The 20,648-nt window shown below is 51.6% G+C and overlaps 3 protein-coding genes across 3 annotated transcripts; all 3 read left to right on the top strand.

Moving 5' to 3' along the window:
• The first annotated feature begins 245 nt into the window (after positions 1-245).
• LOC100902176 (sin3 histone deacetylase corepressor complex component SDS3) lies at positions 246-2,397 on the top strand. Its single transcript, XM_003744858.2, has 4 exons — positions 246-324; positions 920-986; positions 1,100-1,593; positions 1,685-2,397. Exons 1-4 carry the CDS (start codon positions 246-248, stop codon positions 1,963-1,965), a joined length of 921 nt encoding a protein of 306 aa, XP_003744906.1. The 3' UTR covers positions 1,966-2,397.
• A 5,109-nt stretch (positions 2,398-7,506) lies between these two features.
• On the top strand, positions 7,507-13,340 carry LOC100903038 (endophilin-A). The gene is made up of 10 exons (XM_018640159.1): positions 7,507-7,551; positions 8,335-8,403; positions 9,319-9,562; positions 9,942-10,195; positions 10,763-10,976; positions 11,933-12,037; positions 12,158-12,279; positions 12,355-12,571; positions 12,692-13,056; positions 13,155-13,340. The coding sequence occupies exons 1-8, from the start codon at positions 7,507-7,509 to the stop codon at positions 12,472-12,474; spliced, it is 1,173 nt and encodes a 390-aa protein (XP_018495675.1). The 3' UTR covers positions 12,475-12,571; positions 12,692-13,056; positions 13,155-13,340.
• A 2,955-nt stretch (positions 13,341-16,295) lies between these two features.
• On the top strand, positions 16,296-18,257 carry ecd (ecdysoneless cell cycle regulator). The gene has a single exon (XM_003744857.1). The coding sequence runs from the start codon at positions 16,296-16,298 to the stop codon at positions 18,255-18,257; it is 1,962 nt and encodes a 653-aa protein (XP_003744905.1).
• Positions 18,258-20,648: the final 2,391 nt, after the last annotated feature.

The following is a 20,648-nucleotide window of genomic DNA, read 5'->3' as shown; positions in this document are numbered from 1 at the left end:
TCCTCGGACTCTCGGTCCACAGCGAAACGTTCATCAGTAGAAGCCGCGGTAGTTCATGACAGAGTTGATCTCTTGCCGTGTCGAGTGAGCTCGTTGCATCGTGGTGGTTAACCAGTTGGCGTTGTATCATTTCCGTCTTCGCTCAGAGCACTCACTGGAAGCTCATCGATTCGTCGAATAGTCCGTTCGAATTAGACTTTTTCTCTGATTCTGCTCAACGGTCTACGGACGGAATCTCGCCAAGCATGAATCAGGTCCATGCTAGCGTCATAGTGGGCCCTACGCTCTCTGACGTTTCGTATACACCCATCAGGATATTACAAGGTATGTGGCTGTGCGCTCGTCTGTTGCTCCGAGAGGTTCGGATAGATGGAATTCCGCCGAAATTTTCTGCGTTGTGCTACATCCAGTGAGTGGAATATCGATGGCCGGACTTGCGACCGCGTTGAGCTCTCAGATCAACTCCGTCGTTTCTTTCAAGCGGTGGTATTTCATCCCCGCATGCTGACGCTACACTGTCACCGTAGGACGCTGTAGGACCGTGGAAGGACGAGTTTTTCTCTTTCATTGGGTGTCGCGGGAACAGCCATGAGGGTGCAAAATTAGAAACGTGAGTTTTTGCTTCCCACGCTGTTCCGGACAGTCCCAACCGGCAGACAATGGAGAGTCTCGGGCTTAGTTTCGCGATGGCAATTTGCACTTCGGAATTCCCTCTTTGAACCTGGTCAGCCTTGACCTCCATCTGAGTGAGACGATTCATGAAGAGCCACCGCTTCCGGGCTCTAAACGCGAAGTAGCCGGTATGACTCATCACGTTTGAACAGTGGTTCATATCATGACTGCCGGCTTCCGATGAATGGACATCCATGAGTAGAAAATGCCGCTGCCTTCCGAACTCATCGTGAATTCTGCCTTCCAGATACCGAGGACGCTTCCGAAACCGAAGTATGCAAACGAGAGGAGGAGTTCCACGAAAAAAAGGAACAGTACGTACGCTCATGGACCGCATCCCCGGTGAACAGGGATCATCCGAGAGCTTCCATGTTCTCAACGCTTGAATATCTCGAAGGAAAATGGCTAATCCGATTGCGTTCCACAGGTTATTCTTGGAGAAAGTTGCTTCCCTGCGGAAACAGCTACAAGAGGTGGCAGATGGTTCCCATCCAGAATATCAGCGGAGATTGAGGAAGATCGAGCTGATCCACCAGGAGAGGAACCTTTTCAATGAAGTTTGGCGACAATGCGAAATGGAGCGAGTGAAGAGCGATTGTGAAGCGGAGCGCGAACTCGCTCAGGCCGAGTTGGAGGAGAAAACGCTCGAATTGCAAGACGGCCTCGTCACCGAGTACGAAGAGAAGCGACGTCATGTGGAGCTCGAGAGGAACGTCGTTGAGCTCACAGGGGACTCATTGGAAGTCAAAACTGCGAGTACACGGAAACTCCGACGCCGACCCAACGACCCGATTCAACCCTTGACGCAAGAGAAACGGCGGAAAGTATCTCCGAGTCAGTTGAACCTCCTGCTCGACGAGGGGGAAATTCTCGAAGACCTAAAACTGATCCAGAGATGCAAACCACCGCACGGCCGAAGAGGTGAGTCTGACGCAGCGTTGGGCACGCCGTCAGGGATCATAATCCCGATGTCATCTAGATGCGGATGAAAATACCCTCCCTCTGTTTTCAGGCGAATATGACGTCAACATTCAATATGTGAGCTCATCTCCACCGGCAGTCACCTCCCAGGACGCAAAGATCGAACACAACAAACTCTTCTACGATAAGAAGTGGCATCATCGAGGTCAATGCGTGTGTGTTGAATCTCGAGAACACGGGCGCTTCAGCGGGACCATCGAAAACATAGGCACTGCCGAAATCAGCGTCAAGAAGATTTCTGACGGATCTAAAGTTCGCGTCACGCTGGTCATGCTGCAGCGGGGGAAGGTCGTCTTGCGGAGAAAATCGTAGTAATTCAGCTCGGGTGGGCCGCGAGCCCGTCAAATAGACAATCGGTCGGACTGACTGACTGAGTGACTTATATATTGACCGTCCGACCAACTCACTGAAGGCTCTTACCCTATACGATGGAAGTCGGAACGAGGGCCTGGTCGCTGCCGCGGAAAGCTCTCCGGTCCACTTCGGTGAAAGCCGTTGACTCCGATCGGAAGGTTGAACTGTGACTCTAGCTCACAGACATCAGCGGACAGGAACGCCGTCGATTCCGGTCTCGGAGGGCCTCATGACGGAGGGCATCCGAATGAGGAAGCTGTCTCGAAAGTCTTAACGGGATTTTCGCCTCGTGAGGTTAGTCCACATGACGGTGCTCATGACATTTTCGACCGCGCATCACCGCCTCCGAATGGTAGAATCGAAGATGTTTCGATGGAGATACGGAAACTCGTGTTCGATTCCCGATCCATTTGACGCTCGATTTCAGGAACCGACCGAATCCCCACCCCGAAGGAGGCGCGACGACGTGCTCCGCACCTTCCATTTGGAGGACTCGATCGATAGCGATTTGACTGGTGTAAATGAGCTGTGAATTTTACATTTGTGGATATGTATGAGCATCGAGGCTATGGTCGTTTCCCGGTGCTACCAAGGTACTGGGAGTTCTGGACAATTTTTTTATTTGACTTCCCAGTTATTCGAGTCATCTCGCTTGATTTCCTCTGTGGTTCGTCCAGGAAGGTCTCGTACCGCAAGAGGAACCCCCCGTGCATCCATTCAATGTTTTGTGAATCTGTGCGTCGTCAAAACATCGAGACCTCCGATACGCGGAGACTGCCTGTCGTTACTTTAATAAGATACTTTAATTTATAGAGTTTTTGCTAGAATATATCTATCGAGATCCCATGTCTCCTAAAATCGGACCTCCCTCAGACTGTCGGGGATGTTCATCACCGCCGATAGTATCGTTTACGCACAAGGAATGTGTACAGGCAAGCCGCGAGATCTCAGAATAAAGAGTCTCTTATTCTGTTCATGAGTCGGGTGTACTGGCCAACATAATTACCTGATTGCAGACTGGTAGAGACCGCTATTAACCAGAGGTCTAATCACAGAATCCCTGAGCATGCGCTCTCCGAGATCCGGGCCCTTTCAAACCAGAATCTGATCGCCTTTTCTGAACTCCGGAACCTTGTTATTGTGTTTCTATACGAAACCTTCGTTCTGTTTCGCGCAGACTTGATAATGTTCTTCCTTTGAGGACCTTCTATCATGCAGCCGTATCTAGGAGAGGATGCCTCATCTCTCGTCAGCAGGCAAAACCGATACTTGACCGTTCAGCGCAAAGAGGGGGGAAGACCCAATCGACTTACACCTCGAGCGATAATGGTGTCGAACTGCTGCGTAAAGGGCAACTTTCCACCTGCCACGCAGGTCAGAATACATCGAAATGGATGTCTTCAAGCCTCGAATGAGTCTTTCAGCTAGACCATTCGACTGAGGATGGAAGGGACTTCCAACCCGGAGGGGAATTCCTTTCCGTTCCGTCCACTCTTTCAGGCGTCTCGATTAAGTTGTTCCGATTGGTACGATCCGGATTACTATTTAGTGCATACATCGGAGGTCTGACTGCGGGGTAGCGATTAGCCACCCTCTGTATCGAGGAGGATGCGAGGAAAAATCTGCCGCGTGTGAGTGGCGTTCAATTGACGATGATTGAGGGTGAATTTCGGCCCCAACTGAAGAAAGTTCCCGCCCATCAGAAACACCGGATCGCATATTCCAATGACGACTCGTCACCGAATCCTGCAGCCGCAACGCGTCATATAGAGAACTTTCTCATCTGATAAATTGCAGTCAGAAAGAGAGAGACTCCAGGGAGCGAGCGTGGGCGGTGATCACAATAAATTCATTGTCCGAAGAGGAAGGAGAGCAGCTGCGATGCAACGATGAGAGGTGATGATGAAGACTGGGCCATCCCATCCGAGAGACGCGAATATTTCGTGTGTCCCTCCCTGGATGAAGCCTGGTGGATATTTTTCCGCGATTCCGGGGCACAAATACGGAATTCACTGGATATCTTGGCTGGATATACGGGCAGATGTTTTACGTTCCCGTGTAGGTGCTGTATGTAGTCCATAAAGAACGAGTGCATTGTAGGCGGGTAGAGGATGCCGACAATAATGGTGCGGAGGCCGACTGTGGGGCCATCTGCCTGCTGACGTCGGAAACTCCTGCAACCCCTCAAGAGCAAACGAGCGCTCCAGCGCAGACCCGAGTCCGCTCTAGTTTTTGTCTGACTGGCTGCTGCAGCGCGTGTGCTAGTTTTGCTGCTTCGATCAGTTTCGTGGAATCCGTATCCGAAAGCCGGCTCAAAGGGTAAGCTTCTCAACTAAACTGGGTGACGTGCGGCACAGCAGGGTCGCTCATCTCCCTTGACGCGGGTCCCGTACCAGACGAGCGATACGAATCACGGCGGAAACCCTTGCGCTCGAATCAGTGCATTCGATTTCCCAGATCAGTAGCCTACGAGGTTCAGATAAGTACCGGCGGACTGATCAAGCGGGAACACCCGATTCTTCCGCAATGTTGTCCACGTCGAGAACTCGAGAAAGGAGTGGGGGAGGCTCTTCTAGCCAGTACCCGGGGACTCATATCAGAGCGCGATCGCCTTGCGCGGGACACCCATACTCTGCGCGGCTCCGAGGCTCGACTCGCTTCCGCGGACATAGTCATAGCTTCAGAGAACCGCGCATTCGATTTCGTATCCGACTGAAGTTTCGAGAGGAGCCACATTCGGACAAATTATATTTCACTCGCTCAATTCTCGGGATATCGGAGAATTGAAAAGGGAGGTCTGCCTCGTCATTATCGGACGAGAAGTTTCCAAAGATCCTCGTTTTGACGAAACTCCATGAAGTCTTTACGAACCGACGTCGAGGCCGTGCGACGCCTCCATGTTCAGTAGAAACCATTTACGTCCAAATCGGACCCGGGATCATCTGGAAAATCGTTGCCTGAATACACAGACGATGAATTTCACGAGGAATATTTCAATTTAGACTCCGAGGCGAGCTTTCTGAGAGGGTTACCCACAAGGTGGAAGCAGTGGAATTTCACGGTGAATCCGGCGACGGAGCTAAAGAGCTCCGACAAAATTGAGGGTTGTGTCAAACCCTTGCATCCGAGTGAGCCACACCGTTAGTCGTCGTGCTGTGGTTTTGAAACTGTCGTGATGCATGAAGCGCCTCCCCTTCTCAAATCGAGCACGCTAAAACGCGTTCAGACGAGAAGCGATTTGCCGCTGACGTCGCATTTTTCCTCGGGAAATTTCCGAAACACTCGAAAATATTGTGGATGCTCCGCGCCCATTTACCGGTGTGCCCGTATTCCTCTGCAAGAAGCGCGTACTTCGCGGAGTTTCCCGGCAGAGTCGGCAGCCGCAATGGGACGGCCTTCAAAGCGACAGCCTCGGAAATCGAGTTTAGTGCCCTGAAAAACGCGGTTAGGGTCCATTCCGAAGGACAGATCACCTTCCGGTCTCAGAATAGATCTACTGCGGCTAGAGTAGTAGATTTAAATAGGCGGGGACAGTCCTGACATGTTCGCATCGGAATCAAGCACAAGGTCAGAGTCGATACTAGGCTCGCTCCACAGCATTCGGAGCACAGTCGGAGCTTCGTCTTGTGAAATCTTCGGTTGGAATTCCCCAGCCAGTTCTGACAGAGATTCTCTCCAAAACAGCCTCGAGAAGAGAATTCGTAGAGAATTCAACCGGCGTTTCCTTTTTGTCTCATCCCGAGGCCTGCGTCCTCCCCGCGAGCTCGCGGTTCCTCTCACGTACATAGCGTTTCTATTCCTCGGCGGTGGGCGAAACATGGTTTACAATGAAAGCCTCCATCGCATTGAATCGAAATAATATCACCGAGCATCCGCGGTATAAGTTCACGTTGGAGGTTTCGAGCCTTGTTCGCGACGGGCGTTGACAAGCTGGCCGTGTCCAGCGTGCGCCGGTGATCCACTCGTGCCCCAGCTGAGCCAAATGGACGATTCCAGGGGACCCAGAGTGGCCATCTCAGCGGGACACGCTAACACGTCAGAATGGACATTCTCTGGTTTAGGACAGACCCTCAGAATGAGACCAGATTGGAATTCGATGTCGAATGCATTGACTGTTGACCAGGCAAGGCACAAGAGCGAATTTCAAAAGTCGACACCGAGGTGAACGGCGGCGGGATTTTCGGGAGACAAACGTTTCTCGAAACGACCTGAGCCAATTTCATGGTCGCGTGGTCAGTGTCCACAATCGCTCGGCCTTCGACTCCAATGGATTGGCTCGTGAAAGGTCGTCCGGAGTCCTGAAAAGTCCCAATCGAACGAGCTGCAGTCGGTAGCGATATCGGATTTCCTATGCAAGCCCTGCTGCGAGACTACTGTCCCAGTAAGCGACTCTCCTGGTACCCGAGACTTCATGACGGGAGGATGGGAGTCATGGTATTCGCACTGACCTCCATATGACACGCGAGTTTATTGAGTGAATTCTATTCGAAACTACGGGCCGAACTGTCAGAGGATGTAGCGGCTTTCTTCCAATGTGAAGTACCGATGTAAGAGAAGTTTCGAAAAGACGCAGAGCAATGACAGTACAGAGGGATTTCCGACCTCGGACTCGTTCAGAGACATGGGAATGGTGACGAAATTCGATCGCTGTAAATCTAGGTCCCGTTCTCCGGATTCAAGGACGTTCCTCCGGTCCGTCCTTGAATTTTCGATTGTCATCGAGAGCAGATGCACAAACGTATTCCTCCTCCGGTCAAGGGGTTGAATAGATGAGCGAGTTCGGAACCGGATCCTGACCCGGAGTAGTCTCGCAGGAGGAGGCTCCGCCGAATATCCCAGAATGACCTCGAGCCGCGCCATCCGCGGGACTGGATACTTCAGGATTGAGAAAGAAGGCCGGTTGACTGGACATGGTACGGGGCTTTCTACATTCCTATATCGCTGATGTCAGAGAGGTCTAGGGAGTGAGGAAAAGAGAAGATCGGGAAAACGACCACTCGGAATCTGGCATCATCCAACGGGAGACTTCTCTCGCCGGGGCCGTTTCGCGCCGCTGCGACTACCGATCCCCGGCAGCCAATCCTCGGTCCTTCGCCCTGTCATGGACTCTTCGAGAACAGGATCGATCAAAGGATGACGCGGTCTGCCTTTTTCTTGTCTGTCGGCGAGAATCAGTCGCATCCGTTCTAGAAAGTCAGCAAATGTCTCGCGAATGCTACGCTCCCACTCTGTGGTACAACTTCAGAGCGTTCTTCCTTCTCCCTCTGGCTTTGTGCTTATGCGGTTCCCCTGTGTATCACCCGCAAGATTCTGTAGGTTCTCTCGGAGCCGGCGCAGGCATTCATCCGGCTCCCTCATCGCATCGAAACCTCAGGCGAGAGATTATACATTTCCCCATTGCCCTTCCAGGACATACAGCACCAAAATCGAGGGAAACTACCCGCTCGGCCATTCTTGAGAACTTAAGGGGTGAGAGAAATAAATTCCACCCATAAAGGCATGGCGTTCGCCGGTCTAAGGAAACAAATCAACAAAGCTAATCAGGTGAGTGGCCCCGGGGAGGAAGCAGACCCCAGCGACCACCGCACCCCCCCTCCCCCCGACCGGGGTCTTTTGAACGAGGAGCTGCTCTGAAACCTCTCGGAGCAATACCACAAGTTTCTCGAGGATCAGAACGCGACCGACTTTCAATGTGGGACGGAACCCGCAGCAAGAAATATTCAACGACGGAAGCGTTCGATAAAAGCCATATTTCAGAGCAAGGAGCAACTTGAAATGTTTTTTCCGGCTCTGGCGACCGGCAGAGCTTCCGTTCGCGGAGAGCCTTATCGGGATACGGAGCTTCCTAGCTTTGACGGGCTGGACTTTCGAAATTGCACTGCGGCAAAACGATCTTACGGACCACCTGTTCTGTAGATCGCTCTACCCGAAGTCCTCTCTACCCCGTTTGAAGACGAATTTCCCTCACGATAAAATCATCAAGTATGTCATTAGCATGATTGGCCCTTGACGACCATCGAGCGGAGCTTGGCGGAGACGCAACAGGAGCGTGAGGTCCGCGCGTTCATCCTCATAAACTCCGCTGTTTTCATGGTGGCGCCTGCCACTCGTCGAGTCCTTCCTTCTTTCGTGATTCGTTTCATTTACGACGAGAATGTTAGGGCTGGGGCAATCACACTTCCTCTCTTCCCGGGGTGAATTAGCGCTCCAGTGGAAAACATTCGAGCCATCACGATTCGGGCACGGAGTGTGACCATACACCCACCTGAAACTCGCTCGTGAGTCCTTGCCATACTTGATAACGACCTTCGATATTCTCTCTTCCAGTATGTCAGCGAAAAGATCGGAGGTGCGGAAGGCACGAAGCTTACCGAGGATTACACTCTCATGGAGAAGGTGAGTGCTGCTCCACGAAGGATCTCCCGGGATCGATGCGCTCATGCATCAGTCACTCACTTAGCTCGTACTTCATTGGCTTACTCCGTATGATGAGAGCATTACGTCGAGAAAATGAAGGGCTCGTATCAGTGGGACTTTCCGTCTCTGGGAAAGAAAAACGCCAGGAGAATCACTTCAGCTGCTAGCATCCCTCACTCAGTCAGATGATTTGATTTTCTGCGATCGTCGCGAGCTCCCGACGAAGTGCGCCATCTGGTCCCCTTATCTCCAGCACGGTCGATGGAATGAATGCTTTCGGTCTTCGGAGCATCGCCACCGTTACAATGAGCATGGGCGCACTCCGGGAGATCTTTTCCTCCTCTAAAATAAACTCCGTAATTCGCTAATTAGCGCAGAAGCTGCAGCTCTGACCGGAAGAGAATGGAACAAGACGGGGGACACGCTTCCCGTCCGTTTTAAAGTCCGCCTGCCTCCCATTCCTAATCTTCGTGTTCCTACGCGGACACGACATTCGACAAAACCGACGAGCGGCTCCGTGAGATGTTCGCTCCCCGCGCGAGCTGCTCGCTTCGGCTGCCGCTATTCGCTAGTTAGCGAGCCAGAATGGCCGCTGAGACCTCTGTCGAATAGGAACAGAAAATACTCGAGCATTTCACAGGGCCAATCCCTTGTATTAATTGCGATAGGTATCAGGATTGTCCTGATCGATTCCGAAATTAGGACAACAAGGGGCAATGGCCACCAATCGCTTTGAGTTTGTCTTGTTCGTTCGCGGAAAGTAGTTGTAGGCTTCCGATGTTCCCATCGCTTCCGGCTGCATTGGACGTCCAGACTGCGAGCCGGACCCGCTGTAGCGGAATAGGAGACATTCGCTCGAACAATTCATGTGATCGTTTGCTGGATCGTTTACAGAAAGTTGACCTCACCAATGAGCTGGTGGAACAGTTGATAACTCAGACCAAAGAGTTGCTTCAGCCCAATCCCGCAACGCGGGCGAAGCTAACAGTGAACGCAAGGCTTAGAGGTCCAACAGCATCAGCTGGGTCCGCTTCACACGCATATCCTCAACCAGAAGGAATTCTCGGAGACACCATGGTCAAACTCGGAACCGAACTCGGTCCGGAGTCCGCTTTCGGCCGGAGTCTCATCGAAACAGGTGAGGTCCTCTCCGCGTCTTGGTTGTCCGACCTTCTAGGCAAGTTTAGAAAGAAGGACAACAACTCACCTGCGGCAGAGGATACTTTATTCTATTTTTAGTCAGAGAGCGGAAACGTGACGCACGTGGCAATCGTGTCGCACGACAACCTTGCTCTCGCAAGCGGGAAAAAAACAATGTATCGCTCTCAGCCGACTTCGCTTCTGACAGTTCGCTGTCCTGAAGTGGAGCGCTGCTCCGCGAATTCTATGAACGACAGGTTCCGCGAAGGTTCTCGCAGGTCGGGCTCCGTTCCGGCCTCGGGAGGAGGAGGTGGCTTCCACTCTGTTTTAGGCACGTTGCTCCCCCTCCCATTCCAACTCGAGCTATCTCGTTGCAGGCGAATCTCTTCGGCAGCTGGCAGACATAAAATATTCGTTGGAGGATAATGTGAAACAAAATTTCTTGGAGCCCCTCACGCAGCTTCAGCAGAAGGATCTCAAGGACGTTATGTTTCATCGCAAGAAACTTCAAGGACGAAGGCTAGACTATGATTGCAAGAAGCGAAAAAGAACTACTGGGGGTCACGTTACCGACGAAGAGATGCGAACTGCCGGAGAGAAATTCGAAGAGAGTTTCAACCTCGCCTCACAGGTCAGTTTCCAGGGAACCTATCCGCCTTCAGACGCGGAAGTTCGCGCTTGGTCAGCTTCCCCGATTTCCGGGAATTTTGTTTCATTAGACGACTCGACGAGATAGGAACGCACGAGAACTTCAACCGGATGGAAGTCCTCGCTCTCGGATAGTCCTCGTTCAGGAACCACCGGAGCTATTCCCGAAACGTCACTCCCCGTCGTGGAGATGCTAAATGCTCCAGGGTGCGAGCGACTTTGGAACGATCTCATGCATAAGGAATTCGATCATGCTATTCCCGCCCCACTCGTTCCGATGCGGAAGCCGCCGCAGAAACTTCCTTCGCTCGTCGTCGCGAATGCAAGACGCGCCGACAACACATGCTTTGTCGCAACTCGCAACGATTCTGCATACGGCGATCGTGCTCCTACGAGTCCCGTTCGCGAAACGTACCCGTGCGGAACATGGTTCCTATGCGATCTGGATTCGATTACATTCCCCCGTTCCCGGAACGAGAATGCAGCTCGCGTTCGGAACGACTCATAATGCGAATGGAAGGTCTCAAAACGTTTCTTGTCCTACTCGCAGGGAATGTTCAACCTTATGGAGAACGATGTGGAGCAACTATCCCAGCTGTGTGCACTGATGGAAGCTTTCAGCGAGTATCATCAACAATGCGCGGAGACACTGGCGCAACTCACTGACAAACTCCAAGACTTGCGACACGAAGCTTCTGCTAGGCCAAAAGGTTCTTTCGAACCAAAGAAGCTTTCCGAGCTCGACCTGCAGCCTCTTGATTCAGGTCAGTAAAGCAATCCACTCGGCGTTACCGAGCGGCCAGTTGCTCTTCCGAAAGAGCCTCGTTCGTAACGAAGGATATCGCTGTTGGAGAAAACCCATGAGTACCTCGAGAAATAATCCATGGTCGAGCTCTTGGTCGGAGTACGAATCGTCGTGATCAGCGAGAAGTTCCCTCTCGCAACAGTAAATTGTATTTATGTAAATGAGACGGCGTGACGTGTTGCATCTGAGGCGCGTTTCCTCGAGGCGTATAATTCCGGGCGGTAATCTTCTCTAGTAATGAGCCAGGAAGATACCGTTGTCGGGAACGCGCGCTCGAAATGAGCGACAAACACCTAGACTTCCTTCCGCATCGTGAGGAAATTCCATAGCAATCCATGCACTAGACAGCGAGTCAAAGCTGAGTCCTCATGCTATGCTCTCGTCGTCACGCATCGGTTTGGATGTTGATTCACTTGCGACGGAAGCAGTCCCGACCCTAATGATTCGTCCCCGCCTTGCGCGGTCTGACTCGAGCCCACGGATCGAGCCACTGAGCGAAGGGGGAAAGGATTCTTCGTAAGAGCTCTCGACGTCCGGAGGCTCATGTGAGCGATCACGGAACGCGAGCTCCTGCGTGGAAAGCTCAGTTCGGTGCTCAATTTCTAGGTCGATGAAGCGCGAATCCGAGCCGTAGAGACTTACCAAACGAGACCCCCTGGACATGCGGAGGGGGATCTTGTGCTTGCATAGTGTCTCATAGATAGGATGCCCAGGGGTGGAGATTGAATTTACCGTCAGTCTCGCCTTGTTAGGGCATTCTCCCTCGGACTCCAAGGGAGTTGGGGGGCAGATAGAAGAGCTCCCAGCAATTAATTGATCACTGAAAATTGGATAATGATGGGAGAATAGGTGCTTCTGTACTCCGAGGTGTCTCCTGCATCTTTAGATGAAGCTAATTTTTTATCGCTCCTTAAGGTCGCTCACCGCTTCCTTCGCCAGGAGGCACTACTCCCAGCCAGCAGGGCAACATGTACCTCGGCAATTTCAACCAGCAAAACAGGAATGCCCGATCACCTAACGGTATGTTCACGTTGAGAGACGTCGGCGATTGAGCAGCACTCCTGATCCACGAGGAGGGGGCTCGACCCATCGAAATCATCGAAAGATCCTGTTCCTGAAGTTCTGGTCCCACTCTTCTAGCTTCTCCGATGCCGTCACCGCTTAGATCTCCTGCCGCCCCGACTCCAACAGCGCAGAAGAAACCTAGTTGTCAAGCCTTGTATGACTTTAGCGCCGAGAATCCAGGCGAGCTCGAGTTCAAGGTGAGAGATAGCTGTTTTCATTGCTCTCTTTTTCCTGATGACGCTGGGAACTTCATTTCCGTCTGTCGCTTCCAGGAAGGAGATAAAATCGAATTGATCCGTCAAATCGACGCAAATTGGTTCGAGGGCTCCGTTAACGGGAAGTCAGGACTCTTCCCGGTGAATTACGTCGAAGTCCTCGTACCGTTCCCGTAAACAGGAATAACGTAATTGTGGAACCGCTCCCCTACGGGGAACACCTTAATTTCCGACTGCTGCCGGTCCGCTATTCGGCTTACGATTCAGAACTCAGGTGACTCGGAGAGATGATTGATGGAGGAAATTGTTTCATCACTTGATGGGTTTCCCAAAATATCCCGCAGAGAATTTCGAATCGAGTTCCCAAATTGACAACTGCTGGCCTTTTTTCCAGAGAATATCGTTCCGATAAAAGTCAAGCGATGAGGACCTTCATCGAGGGAAACTCTGAAAACCGATTCAGTTTTGCTGCTCAGCAAGAGCTCGGTGGACTCTATCAGCGAACTCATCGAGTGCGTTTGCCTGCTGCCTTCCTGAAGGTTCCGCAGATTTATGCCTCCTCCTTATCCAGGCGTGCATCTTGATTTTACTTACACTTCACGAGAAATATCAAGAACACACTATCCGTAGTGTGGCAATTGAGCGCTTTCATCAAGAGAATATACCTACTAACGATCAATATACGATTTCTTCAAATCGAGAGGAACTTATTACAAGAAAGGAACTCAACAGATCACGAGGGGGAAACTCCCGAGGAAAGTAAGGCATTCTCGAACAAAATTCTGCTATTATCTTCGCATGAGCCCGAAGAGCGGGATGTATTTCGCTGGAAAATAAAAGGCCTATGTCTCTTTCAGATAAAGATCCCCCGATTACCAAGTTAGGCCAGCCAGACTGTGTAGCGCATTCTCGCGCGTGCTGACGCACGTTCAGCTCCTGCGGTGTCAGCCCCGACTTTGGGGCTTGCTGCCTTCTCTAGAAACCTATAGTACCTACACTATAAGCATCGAGAGCGCTTGTCTTCTCAACGCATTCAAAGGATATCCCTTCGATATCCATTACTTCCTCTCCACCAGCTGCTTCACGTTTAAAATCGATTATTGTTACGCAAGCCTGCCTTCGTTATTCCTCGTGTCTCACTTAGTGAAGACGACTCGACCCTTCTTTCTGAAGTTCTAATCTTGGAAGTTCGCTCACTCAGTCCAACCGCGAAGACTTTGGGCTCGGACGGTGAGTTAGGCGACCTCTACGAGCTCATCGATTTCAGTGCTGATAATTATCGACGTGGCAGGGGCCCTATAAACGTGAGCGATAACGGAAAATGACGGATGAACGAGTATTGAGTGTGGTCAGACTACGATCGTGCACAAAATCGTGCAGAAAAGTGCCTCTGGAAGTTGAGTTCACGTCTCTTACGTCATTTCGACCAATAAGACCGTAGCAGAAATCCCGCCTATCAGTATACGACTGGATTCCTATAATTATTCTGTTGAAATAAAGTCTGTGGAGAGTGATTTAAGCAATTATTATCGAGCAGTTCTTCAGTCCGTGGTGGCGATGTAGGCTGATGCGAGCGGTGTTCCTCCCGCGAGTAGAACCAACTCTGAGCATCGACATGTCCAGGAACACTGGCTCACGCTGCGCGATCTTCAGTGGGGGTGCGATTCTTAAGCAGTTCGGAGATGGCGGGAAACGGCTGATCGGGATATTGCAGTCTGAGATTAAGTTCAGGTTTGGAGAGTTTACTTCGATGAGTCGAGAACATGAGGAAAACTGCGACGGTCGCTTTTGCACCGAACGTGCCGATTGGGTAATCGTCGTGAATTACTCTGGCAAGCAGAGTGAGCCCGATCAACGGAGGAGATCTATCGAAAAGCGATTCCGGCTTCTTCGAATTTTCGAGACATCAGGCTCCCCGACTCAAGGGCTGGTACATCTCAGGATGAACAGTCGCGACATGCTCTCCATGATCATTTCTACAGTCTTGAAGATGCTTCTCCATTCGAGTCACTCTCTATGATCAATCATTGAAGAGCACAACCGTATCGCGAGACTTTAACCTTTATCTCTTATTAGCAATTCCTTGGCAATAGCCAACTTCGCGTCGATTGCGAATTTCCAAAAATCGTGGCAGTATTTCGATAGATTCTTTTTCGCCAAGTCCTCTAACATCTCAGCGTGAGCGGCCTCGTATAGTTTGATCGCCTTCGCTCTCTTGAGGTCTCTCCATTTTTCCTTGAAATAATCGGGTTCGGTTCGGTATACGTACGGCAGGCAATCCTCTCGCGTTGTCGAGGCTCCTTGAGTGGTTCCCCACGCGTCGCTCGGGACCGAGGTTATGGTTGTCGGTGTCGCCACCGCCGCGGTAGTTGTCGTCGCCGCACTGGTAGCTGACGTAGCTGGTGTTGTCGTTGTCGGAGTTGTCGCTGGAGGCGTCGTTGGAGTATCTGTCGTCTCCGGAGCGATCGTTGTCGTCGTAGTCGTCGTGGCCGAAGAGGCCGTCGTGATTGGAGTACCGACACCTGTTGATGGTACTTCACTCACGATTCCCTGGTCGTGATCCGTGACGGCTTCATCGAGCTTGCTCTCCATGACGGTGATGTTTCTCACGAGAGTGGTGCTTTCCGGGCTCATCATGCTCACCGTCGTCGCGGTAGTCTTCACATCTGCGACCGACGCGGATTTCCAACCTGGGGAGAGAATTCCTGTGATTAACCCAACCTGCTTGAGTCGCCGTGATCCGGAAGGTGGAAGATCCCGAATTCGGGAGAGGACTCACTGTAAACCACCTTGGCAATCAAGAGGAGAGTAGTGAGACCACAAGCCCAACGGCAGCAGGTGCGGCAGAAGCCGGCACAAAGAAAAAGATTGAAGATCTTGGATGCACTGCAATGAAGTTAACTTTTGTTAGATTTCCGAGCGAGATCAAGTCCCATCGTGCCGACTCTGGTGAGGCGGGGAATTCCAGATAGATCATGGTAGCCGATCCGAGGCTCAGGTACGCTATTGTGAGTCATTGTGAACAACGCTGGACCACAACCCCGGCCATGAAGAGCCTTACGCCATTCTGAAGCGATCTCTCGCCGGCCTCCCTCCCGTTCAACTTCGTCTTCCAGGGAGGTTTGTGACCCTTTCAGAAAGTTCTGAAAAATACAGACATACATACATGTATAACGATTCGTCTGTTATATACAGAAAAAGTGCATCCTGAAGCCGGGAGAAGGCGGAGCCGACGAGGCGACGTTTTGTGGAACGAAAACCTACCGGATTCATTAGGATGGGATCAGTTCCTCTGGACTCCGCTGGAAGACCTTCTGTGTACTTATTCCTAAGTCTATAGGGTATGTGCACGCTACGGCAATGCTTCTTAGGATCGAGTGTGGGAGGGTGGCGAGCGAGCTTTCGAGTGTTGCTACTTGAATATGGGATGACGTTCCGAATGCGAAATACTTCGGAAGCATATCTCTGGAAGGTTGCATATAGCAAAACTCGGCTCTGGACGAGGGGGGGAGACATTCCACTCGAGGCCCCGCCGATACCATACCTGAGGAATGAATGACACACCGCTAGTCGGAAGGACAGTCCTCCGAAGAACATGAAATGCGCGCGTCCAACTCCCCCATTAAGCCCGCACCCGTGATCTAATGCTCATGAAGTTTTTCCACTCCTGGAATTTCCCCTTCAGCACAAGACGAACGTCTTCCGAGGAGAATCATGGTGAAATATTAGGGAACGACACCCGGATCACCGCCCGAGTGATTCCCCATTGGAAAGTTCCACCGGATCCGGAGCTCAAAAGTTGGCGCCAAGCCGCTCCTATGTTTTGAACGAGGAAAGATGGCGCGCTGCATAGCCGGGATTCGAATATGAGGAGAAGACTCTTCGGAATGATTGTCTGAAAATTCTGTGAGAGGATTTTCCGAATCGAATTTACGGAGACCGTCCAGGAGGGAGCCGTATCTAGGAATCTGATGACTTGACTCCGAGTCTGCCGGAGAATGGCCATGCCAGTTTCGAGCGCGGAGGATACGGTGCGGTACCGGGTGTTCTGTTCGGTGAAAGCAGATGCGGAAATTTCGACCCGAGAATCTCTGACACAACGCTTAGCGTCGATCGAAAAGAAGATTACGCCGAAAATAAACTCATACATATGGCACGTGGAGCAGCTGAAGCTCCGCGTCATAGAAGCTCCTGATCGTTCATCGAACGGAAGCCAAACCGACGATGGGGAGCAAGTCATCGAAGCACATCTCGGCGGTAGCGTGTTTTACGGAGAGAATGTCGATGATGAATGGTTCGTGGCTCATCTCTTCCTCGAGCTGACCCGGGACGACAACGACTTGGTGGTTCAGATCGACGACGAAGACGGTGACATATTCCTCATCGAAGCTGCGCATTGTCTGCCAAAATGGCTCAGCCCGGAAAACGGTGCCGACCGGGTATATTTGCATCGGGGCGCTATTCACATAGTTCCAACCGATATCATTCCAGAAGACGAACTCACAATCAAGAAAGCCGTGGCGCTGGTGAGGTCAAGTCCGGCGAAGACGGTCGCCTCTTCGAGTATCCAGCAGGCGATCCGATGCAAGACAAAAGACTTCGAGACCCCCGCGACCATGCGGGGCGTGAAGTTACATTTAGCAACGCTGTCGCTACCGATCAAAGCGGCGCAAATGCTCCGCGACGACCCGAGTGTCGTCTCAGATGCGATTCGAAGCTTCACTCTCAGAACACCTCTTGACGATAGAGCTCTACGAGCCATGAAACATTTTCCGCCGGAGGTTTGCGTTCGCCGGAATGTGCTGATGACCCGTTTCAACTACGCGATGTTGCGACACGATAACTACGCTCCAAACCCCGTCACAGGATGGAAGATTCCGATGTGCAAGGCTCGTGACAGCGCGGAGTTCATCGAAGCGGATCTCGGGATGAAAATCGCTTGCGGACTCGAAATTTTATGCGTCTCGCTGGAGGAAACAAAAACGTCGCTTGACAAGAATGCTCGTTTCCTCCACTACGTCCGTCGTTTGAAGGAGCGAGGCTACTTCAAGGAACATCGGGATGGCTCAGGCCAATACGAAGAGCTATACGATAAAGCCAAAGGATTCTTCCTGCAGCAGGATAATGACGGTGAGGATCCCGAAACTAGTCATCAGCCGAGGGCGGATTTTCTGGAGAAATACCGATCCACTTCGGTAGATACGGCTCTTCTGACTGCGGAAGAGAAATCCCTCCAACCAGCCGATAGTGAACAGTGGATGACGCTGAACGACGAGCAACTCAACAGTCTCCTGAAGCAGTACACTTCGGGAACCCCAAGTCAGGCGTTGCAGGACGCCTTCAAGGAAGACACCCTAGTCAAGGAGATTACGGACGGACTGAAGAATTTCGTGGCTAAAGAGTCGCCGCTCGAGGGGGTGGAGCCTTCAAAGAAACTCGGAAACTCAGACGCTCCGCAACGACAACGTCGCGGAGGCAGAAAGCACAAAAAAACGAGTAAATCGAGTAAAGACACGCGTCAGACCGCCCCGCCCAACGCCACGGACGATATCGAAGACATTAGTGGTATGCTGAAGACGGTGCTCGATTTCAAAATTCCTTCCGAATCAGATTCTGATTCTAGCTCAATGAGCAGCTACGGCGAAGAGGGAGATCAGGACGACGAGCTCTCGAAGGACATGGTCGAATACCTGAGCCTCATGGATCGAGAGCTCGACGGAACTGCCATGGGCCAGAGTTTCGAGAAGAAAAACTTTCGTGGCGCTCCGAAGGCACCGAAGGAAAGCTGGGACGACGACGTGCCTGAAGTCGATATCCCACTCACTGCCCTCAAGAACATTCTTAAGTCGTCGGCGGCCGCGGGCTCAAAGCCGGGCCCAGCACAGAATCTCCTGCATACGATGGGACTGCACCTCCCCCCAACACTCGATAGCGACGACGATGCCGATGATGAAAATTAGCGCCGATGCTCCAATCTGATTCCTCCGAATTTTCCATGAGAACGAGTGGGATTTTGCGCGTGTCCGGATGGTTTGGATCGAAGTCAGAGTCAACGCGATCGTCATTTGCGGAAGCAAATCGTATGGATGTTCTGCGACAGATTTATATCCATACATGATGCATGACGTGACTGATTCGAGGACGGTTAACGCCACGGGACTTGGAAGTCATGCCGCATCCGGTCTGATCGTATCCCGTTCCAAACCAGCTCATCGATTATAATCGATCCACTGGTATTCACTAGGATTTCTGAGCCAGGCACTCGATTTTGGTGTAAATCGTGTGCAAGAGACTCGCAGAATAAAGGCGACATGACTTGTGCAGGCGAGAGACAAACTTCCTGATTGCTGTTCTTTCTCCATTCCATGACAGCTCCATTGTTCGTGAGTCAGCTCGAATATGATTCGTTTCCTTTTTCCCGCTCAAATCATCAATATACAAGTTTGTTTTTCCGAGCATTCTCTCTGTGTCTGAATTTCTCAATATTCCGAGCGAACCGCCGCAGAACTCCATTGGTAGTTTTCACCCGCCAAAAATGAATCTCGACCTTCGCAAGCTCTCCCTTTGACGTTCGGAGCGCTTTTGGTCTCCTCGAGATGTCTCTTTGTCTCTCTCAGAATCTAGATCGTGTAGAAACCGGCTCCTTCCGATCGTCTGAGAGAGACGATTACGTGAACCCCTACGATCTTTAGGAGCGATGTAAGCGCTATCCAGCGGCCAGGCGATTACAAAAAAACGAGCGAATAATATTAGCTCCTGGAACTATTACATAATATGGTCTGCATTCTCTAAAAGTCAGGTGGTCTAAGTCTAAGTCACCACGTGAGAGTCTGTTATTCTCTCTTTTGTGGCTTGCACTCGCAATCAGATTTTCTCTTTTCTACGACTGTTCCTATATGACAATATCTGTACGCCTTGCGTGAAGTGTGGCAGCAGCAGCAGCGGTAGTTGCGGCAGCCGCAGCACCGGACCCGTAGGTATTCGGCGGCGGTAGCGGTGGTGACGCATGCGCTGGAATCTGCCCTCGCCAAGGTCGGCGAATTACCTTCTCACTATCCACGCGGCTCTGTGCGCGCAACGAGACAAATCCGAAGCTGCCCCCAATGGGGCCCGAAGTGGTCCGGTATCAGCGGAATTGTTTCAGCGAAGCGTTTGAGACTTCGAGTCTGTTCGAATGAGTGGGCCCGTGCTCCGGGTCGTAGAGCTTGTTTTCCCAGTTTTGGTTTTCCTGGATGTATACGAGTGCCACTGGAAATGATGTGTCGTCTCTGAGAATGCCAATGGATTACCTCGGCTATCGACTGGAGAAATTCCAATACAGATTTAGCAGTTCGTTGACAGGCTCCGAGGAGCCTTATGTCACAGAGACTAGTTGTTGCGTGCCACAGCCTGTGTGCGTGGAAGGGATCTCTATCGGATTAAGCATCGAACAGTTAATTCCGAGTGTGGAAGCGACGTGAAATTTTCACGCTCTGACCCTCTTTTTCTCGGAAAACATATAACATTTGGATGTGCGCCTCGCTACAGGTGAGTCTACACGATGGTGCTTCGGCTGACGCTCCCGCGGCCACCGAATCAATGCGCTCATTCTCAGGCAGTTTAGTTAGCGGTTAATTCGCTCGACATGCTGGCTGGGCTGGAATGATTTTAATTGACGAGGTTGACCCAAGGTTGGCATTCTACTCATCGATAGAGCGTAACAGGCTACCGTCGTCGTAAGTCAAGGCGATTCGCTGTGACTGACTTGTTTATGAGATGCAAGTTCAGATCGCGCAGTTCGAATCCACGGCTCCCGCGATCGACTTGGCGGGACTCTGCAGAAAATTGGAAAAACGGAGCGAGAAGCTTTCTGAAGCCGCGAGAATTCAAGGGATCGACGTTCTACACGCTGAGACGACGCTCCCAAATATCGGAGAGATGGATGCTCCGTAGCGAATTGAGGAGCGACTCGGCAGAGAAAGACGAGAGCGAGCTGTGACGACACGAGAGTAGAAAGCACAGCTGCGAGAGGTCTAATGAACAGTGAATTATGAAACAGACGAGTCATACGAGACCAGAATTCCCTTCCGGAAAACGAATGCAGGATGTTCTAGGAGGGCTCGGAACTTTCGGCGGATCCAAAGCCATCTGAAAGTTCTGGTTCGAGTTCGTGGACCGTTTTCCTCCTCCAAGTCGCCGGTGGAACGCTACCGGTCGCGACTCCCTCTTCCGCATCGCTTTGAGGTCACGGACTCGAAGACCGCGATCCGAGTTGCGTGAACAGTTTGCCAAATACTTTGGTCGAGAGGGAAGCTCGTTCGTGGATCAGATACTTTTCTGCTCGGCTGGAATTCAGAGCGTGGATTTCTGTC

This window comes from Galendromus occidentalis, unplaced genomic scaffold (assembly GCF_000255335.2).
Source record: "Galendromus occidentalis unplaced genomic scaffold, Mocc_1.1 scf7180000077475, whole genome shotgun sequence".
Taxonomy (NCBI): domain Eukaryota; kingdom Metazoa; phylum Arthropoda; class Arachnida; order Mesostigmata; family Phytoseiidae; genus Galendromus; species Galendromus occidentalis.
Note: the sequence above shows the minus strand (reverse complement) of the source record. Positions and strands in the feature narration are given on the sequence as shown.

Excerpts from the sequence above, each read along its gene's own strand:
- LOC100902176 (XM_003744858.2), top strand. The coding sequence starts at position 246 with ATGAATCAGGTCCATGCTAGCGTCATAGTGGGCCCTACGCTCTCTGAC. Across the intron at positions 325-919 it reads ACCCATCAGGATATTACAAG|ATACCGAGGACGCTTCCGAA; the intron begins GTATGTGGCTGT and ends TCTGCCTTCCAG. Across the intron at positions 987-1,099 it reads TTCCACGAAAAAAAGGAACA|GTTATTCTTGGAGAAAGTTG; the intron begins GTACGTACGCTC and ends TGCGTTCCACAG.
- LOC100903038 (XM_018640159.1), top strand. The coding sequence starts at position 7,507 with ATGGCGTTCGCCGGTCTAAGGAAACAAATCAACAAAGCTAATCAG. Across the intron at positions 8,404-9,318 it reads ATTACACTCTCATGGAGAAG|AAAGTTGACCTCACCAATGA; the intron begins GTGAGTGCTGCT and ends GATCGTTTACAG. Across the intron at positions 10,977-11,932 it reads CCTGCAGCCTCTTGATTCAG|GTCGCTCACCGCTTCCTTCG; the intron begins GTCAGTAAAGCA and ends TCGCTCCTTAAG.
- ecd (XM_003744857.1), top strand. The coding sequence starts at position 16,296 with ATGGCCATGCCAGTTTCGAGCGCGGAGGATACGGTGCGGTACCGGGTG.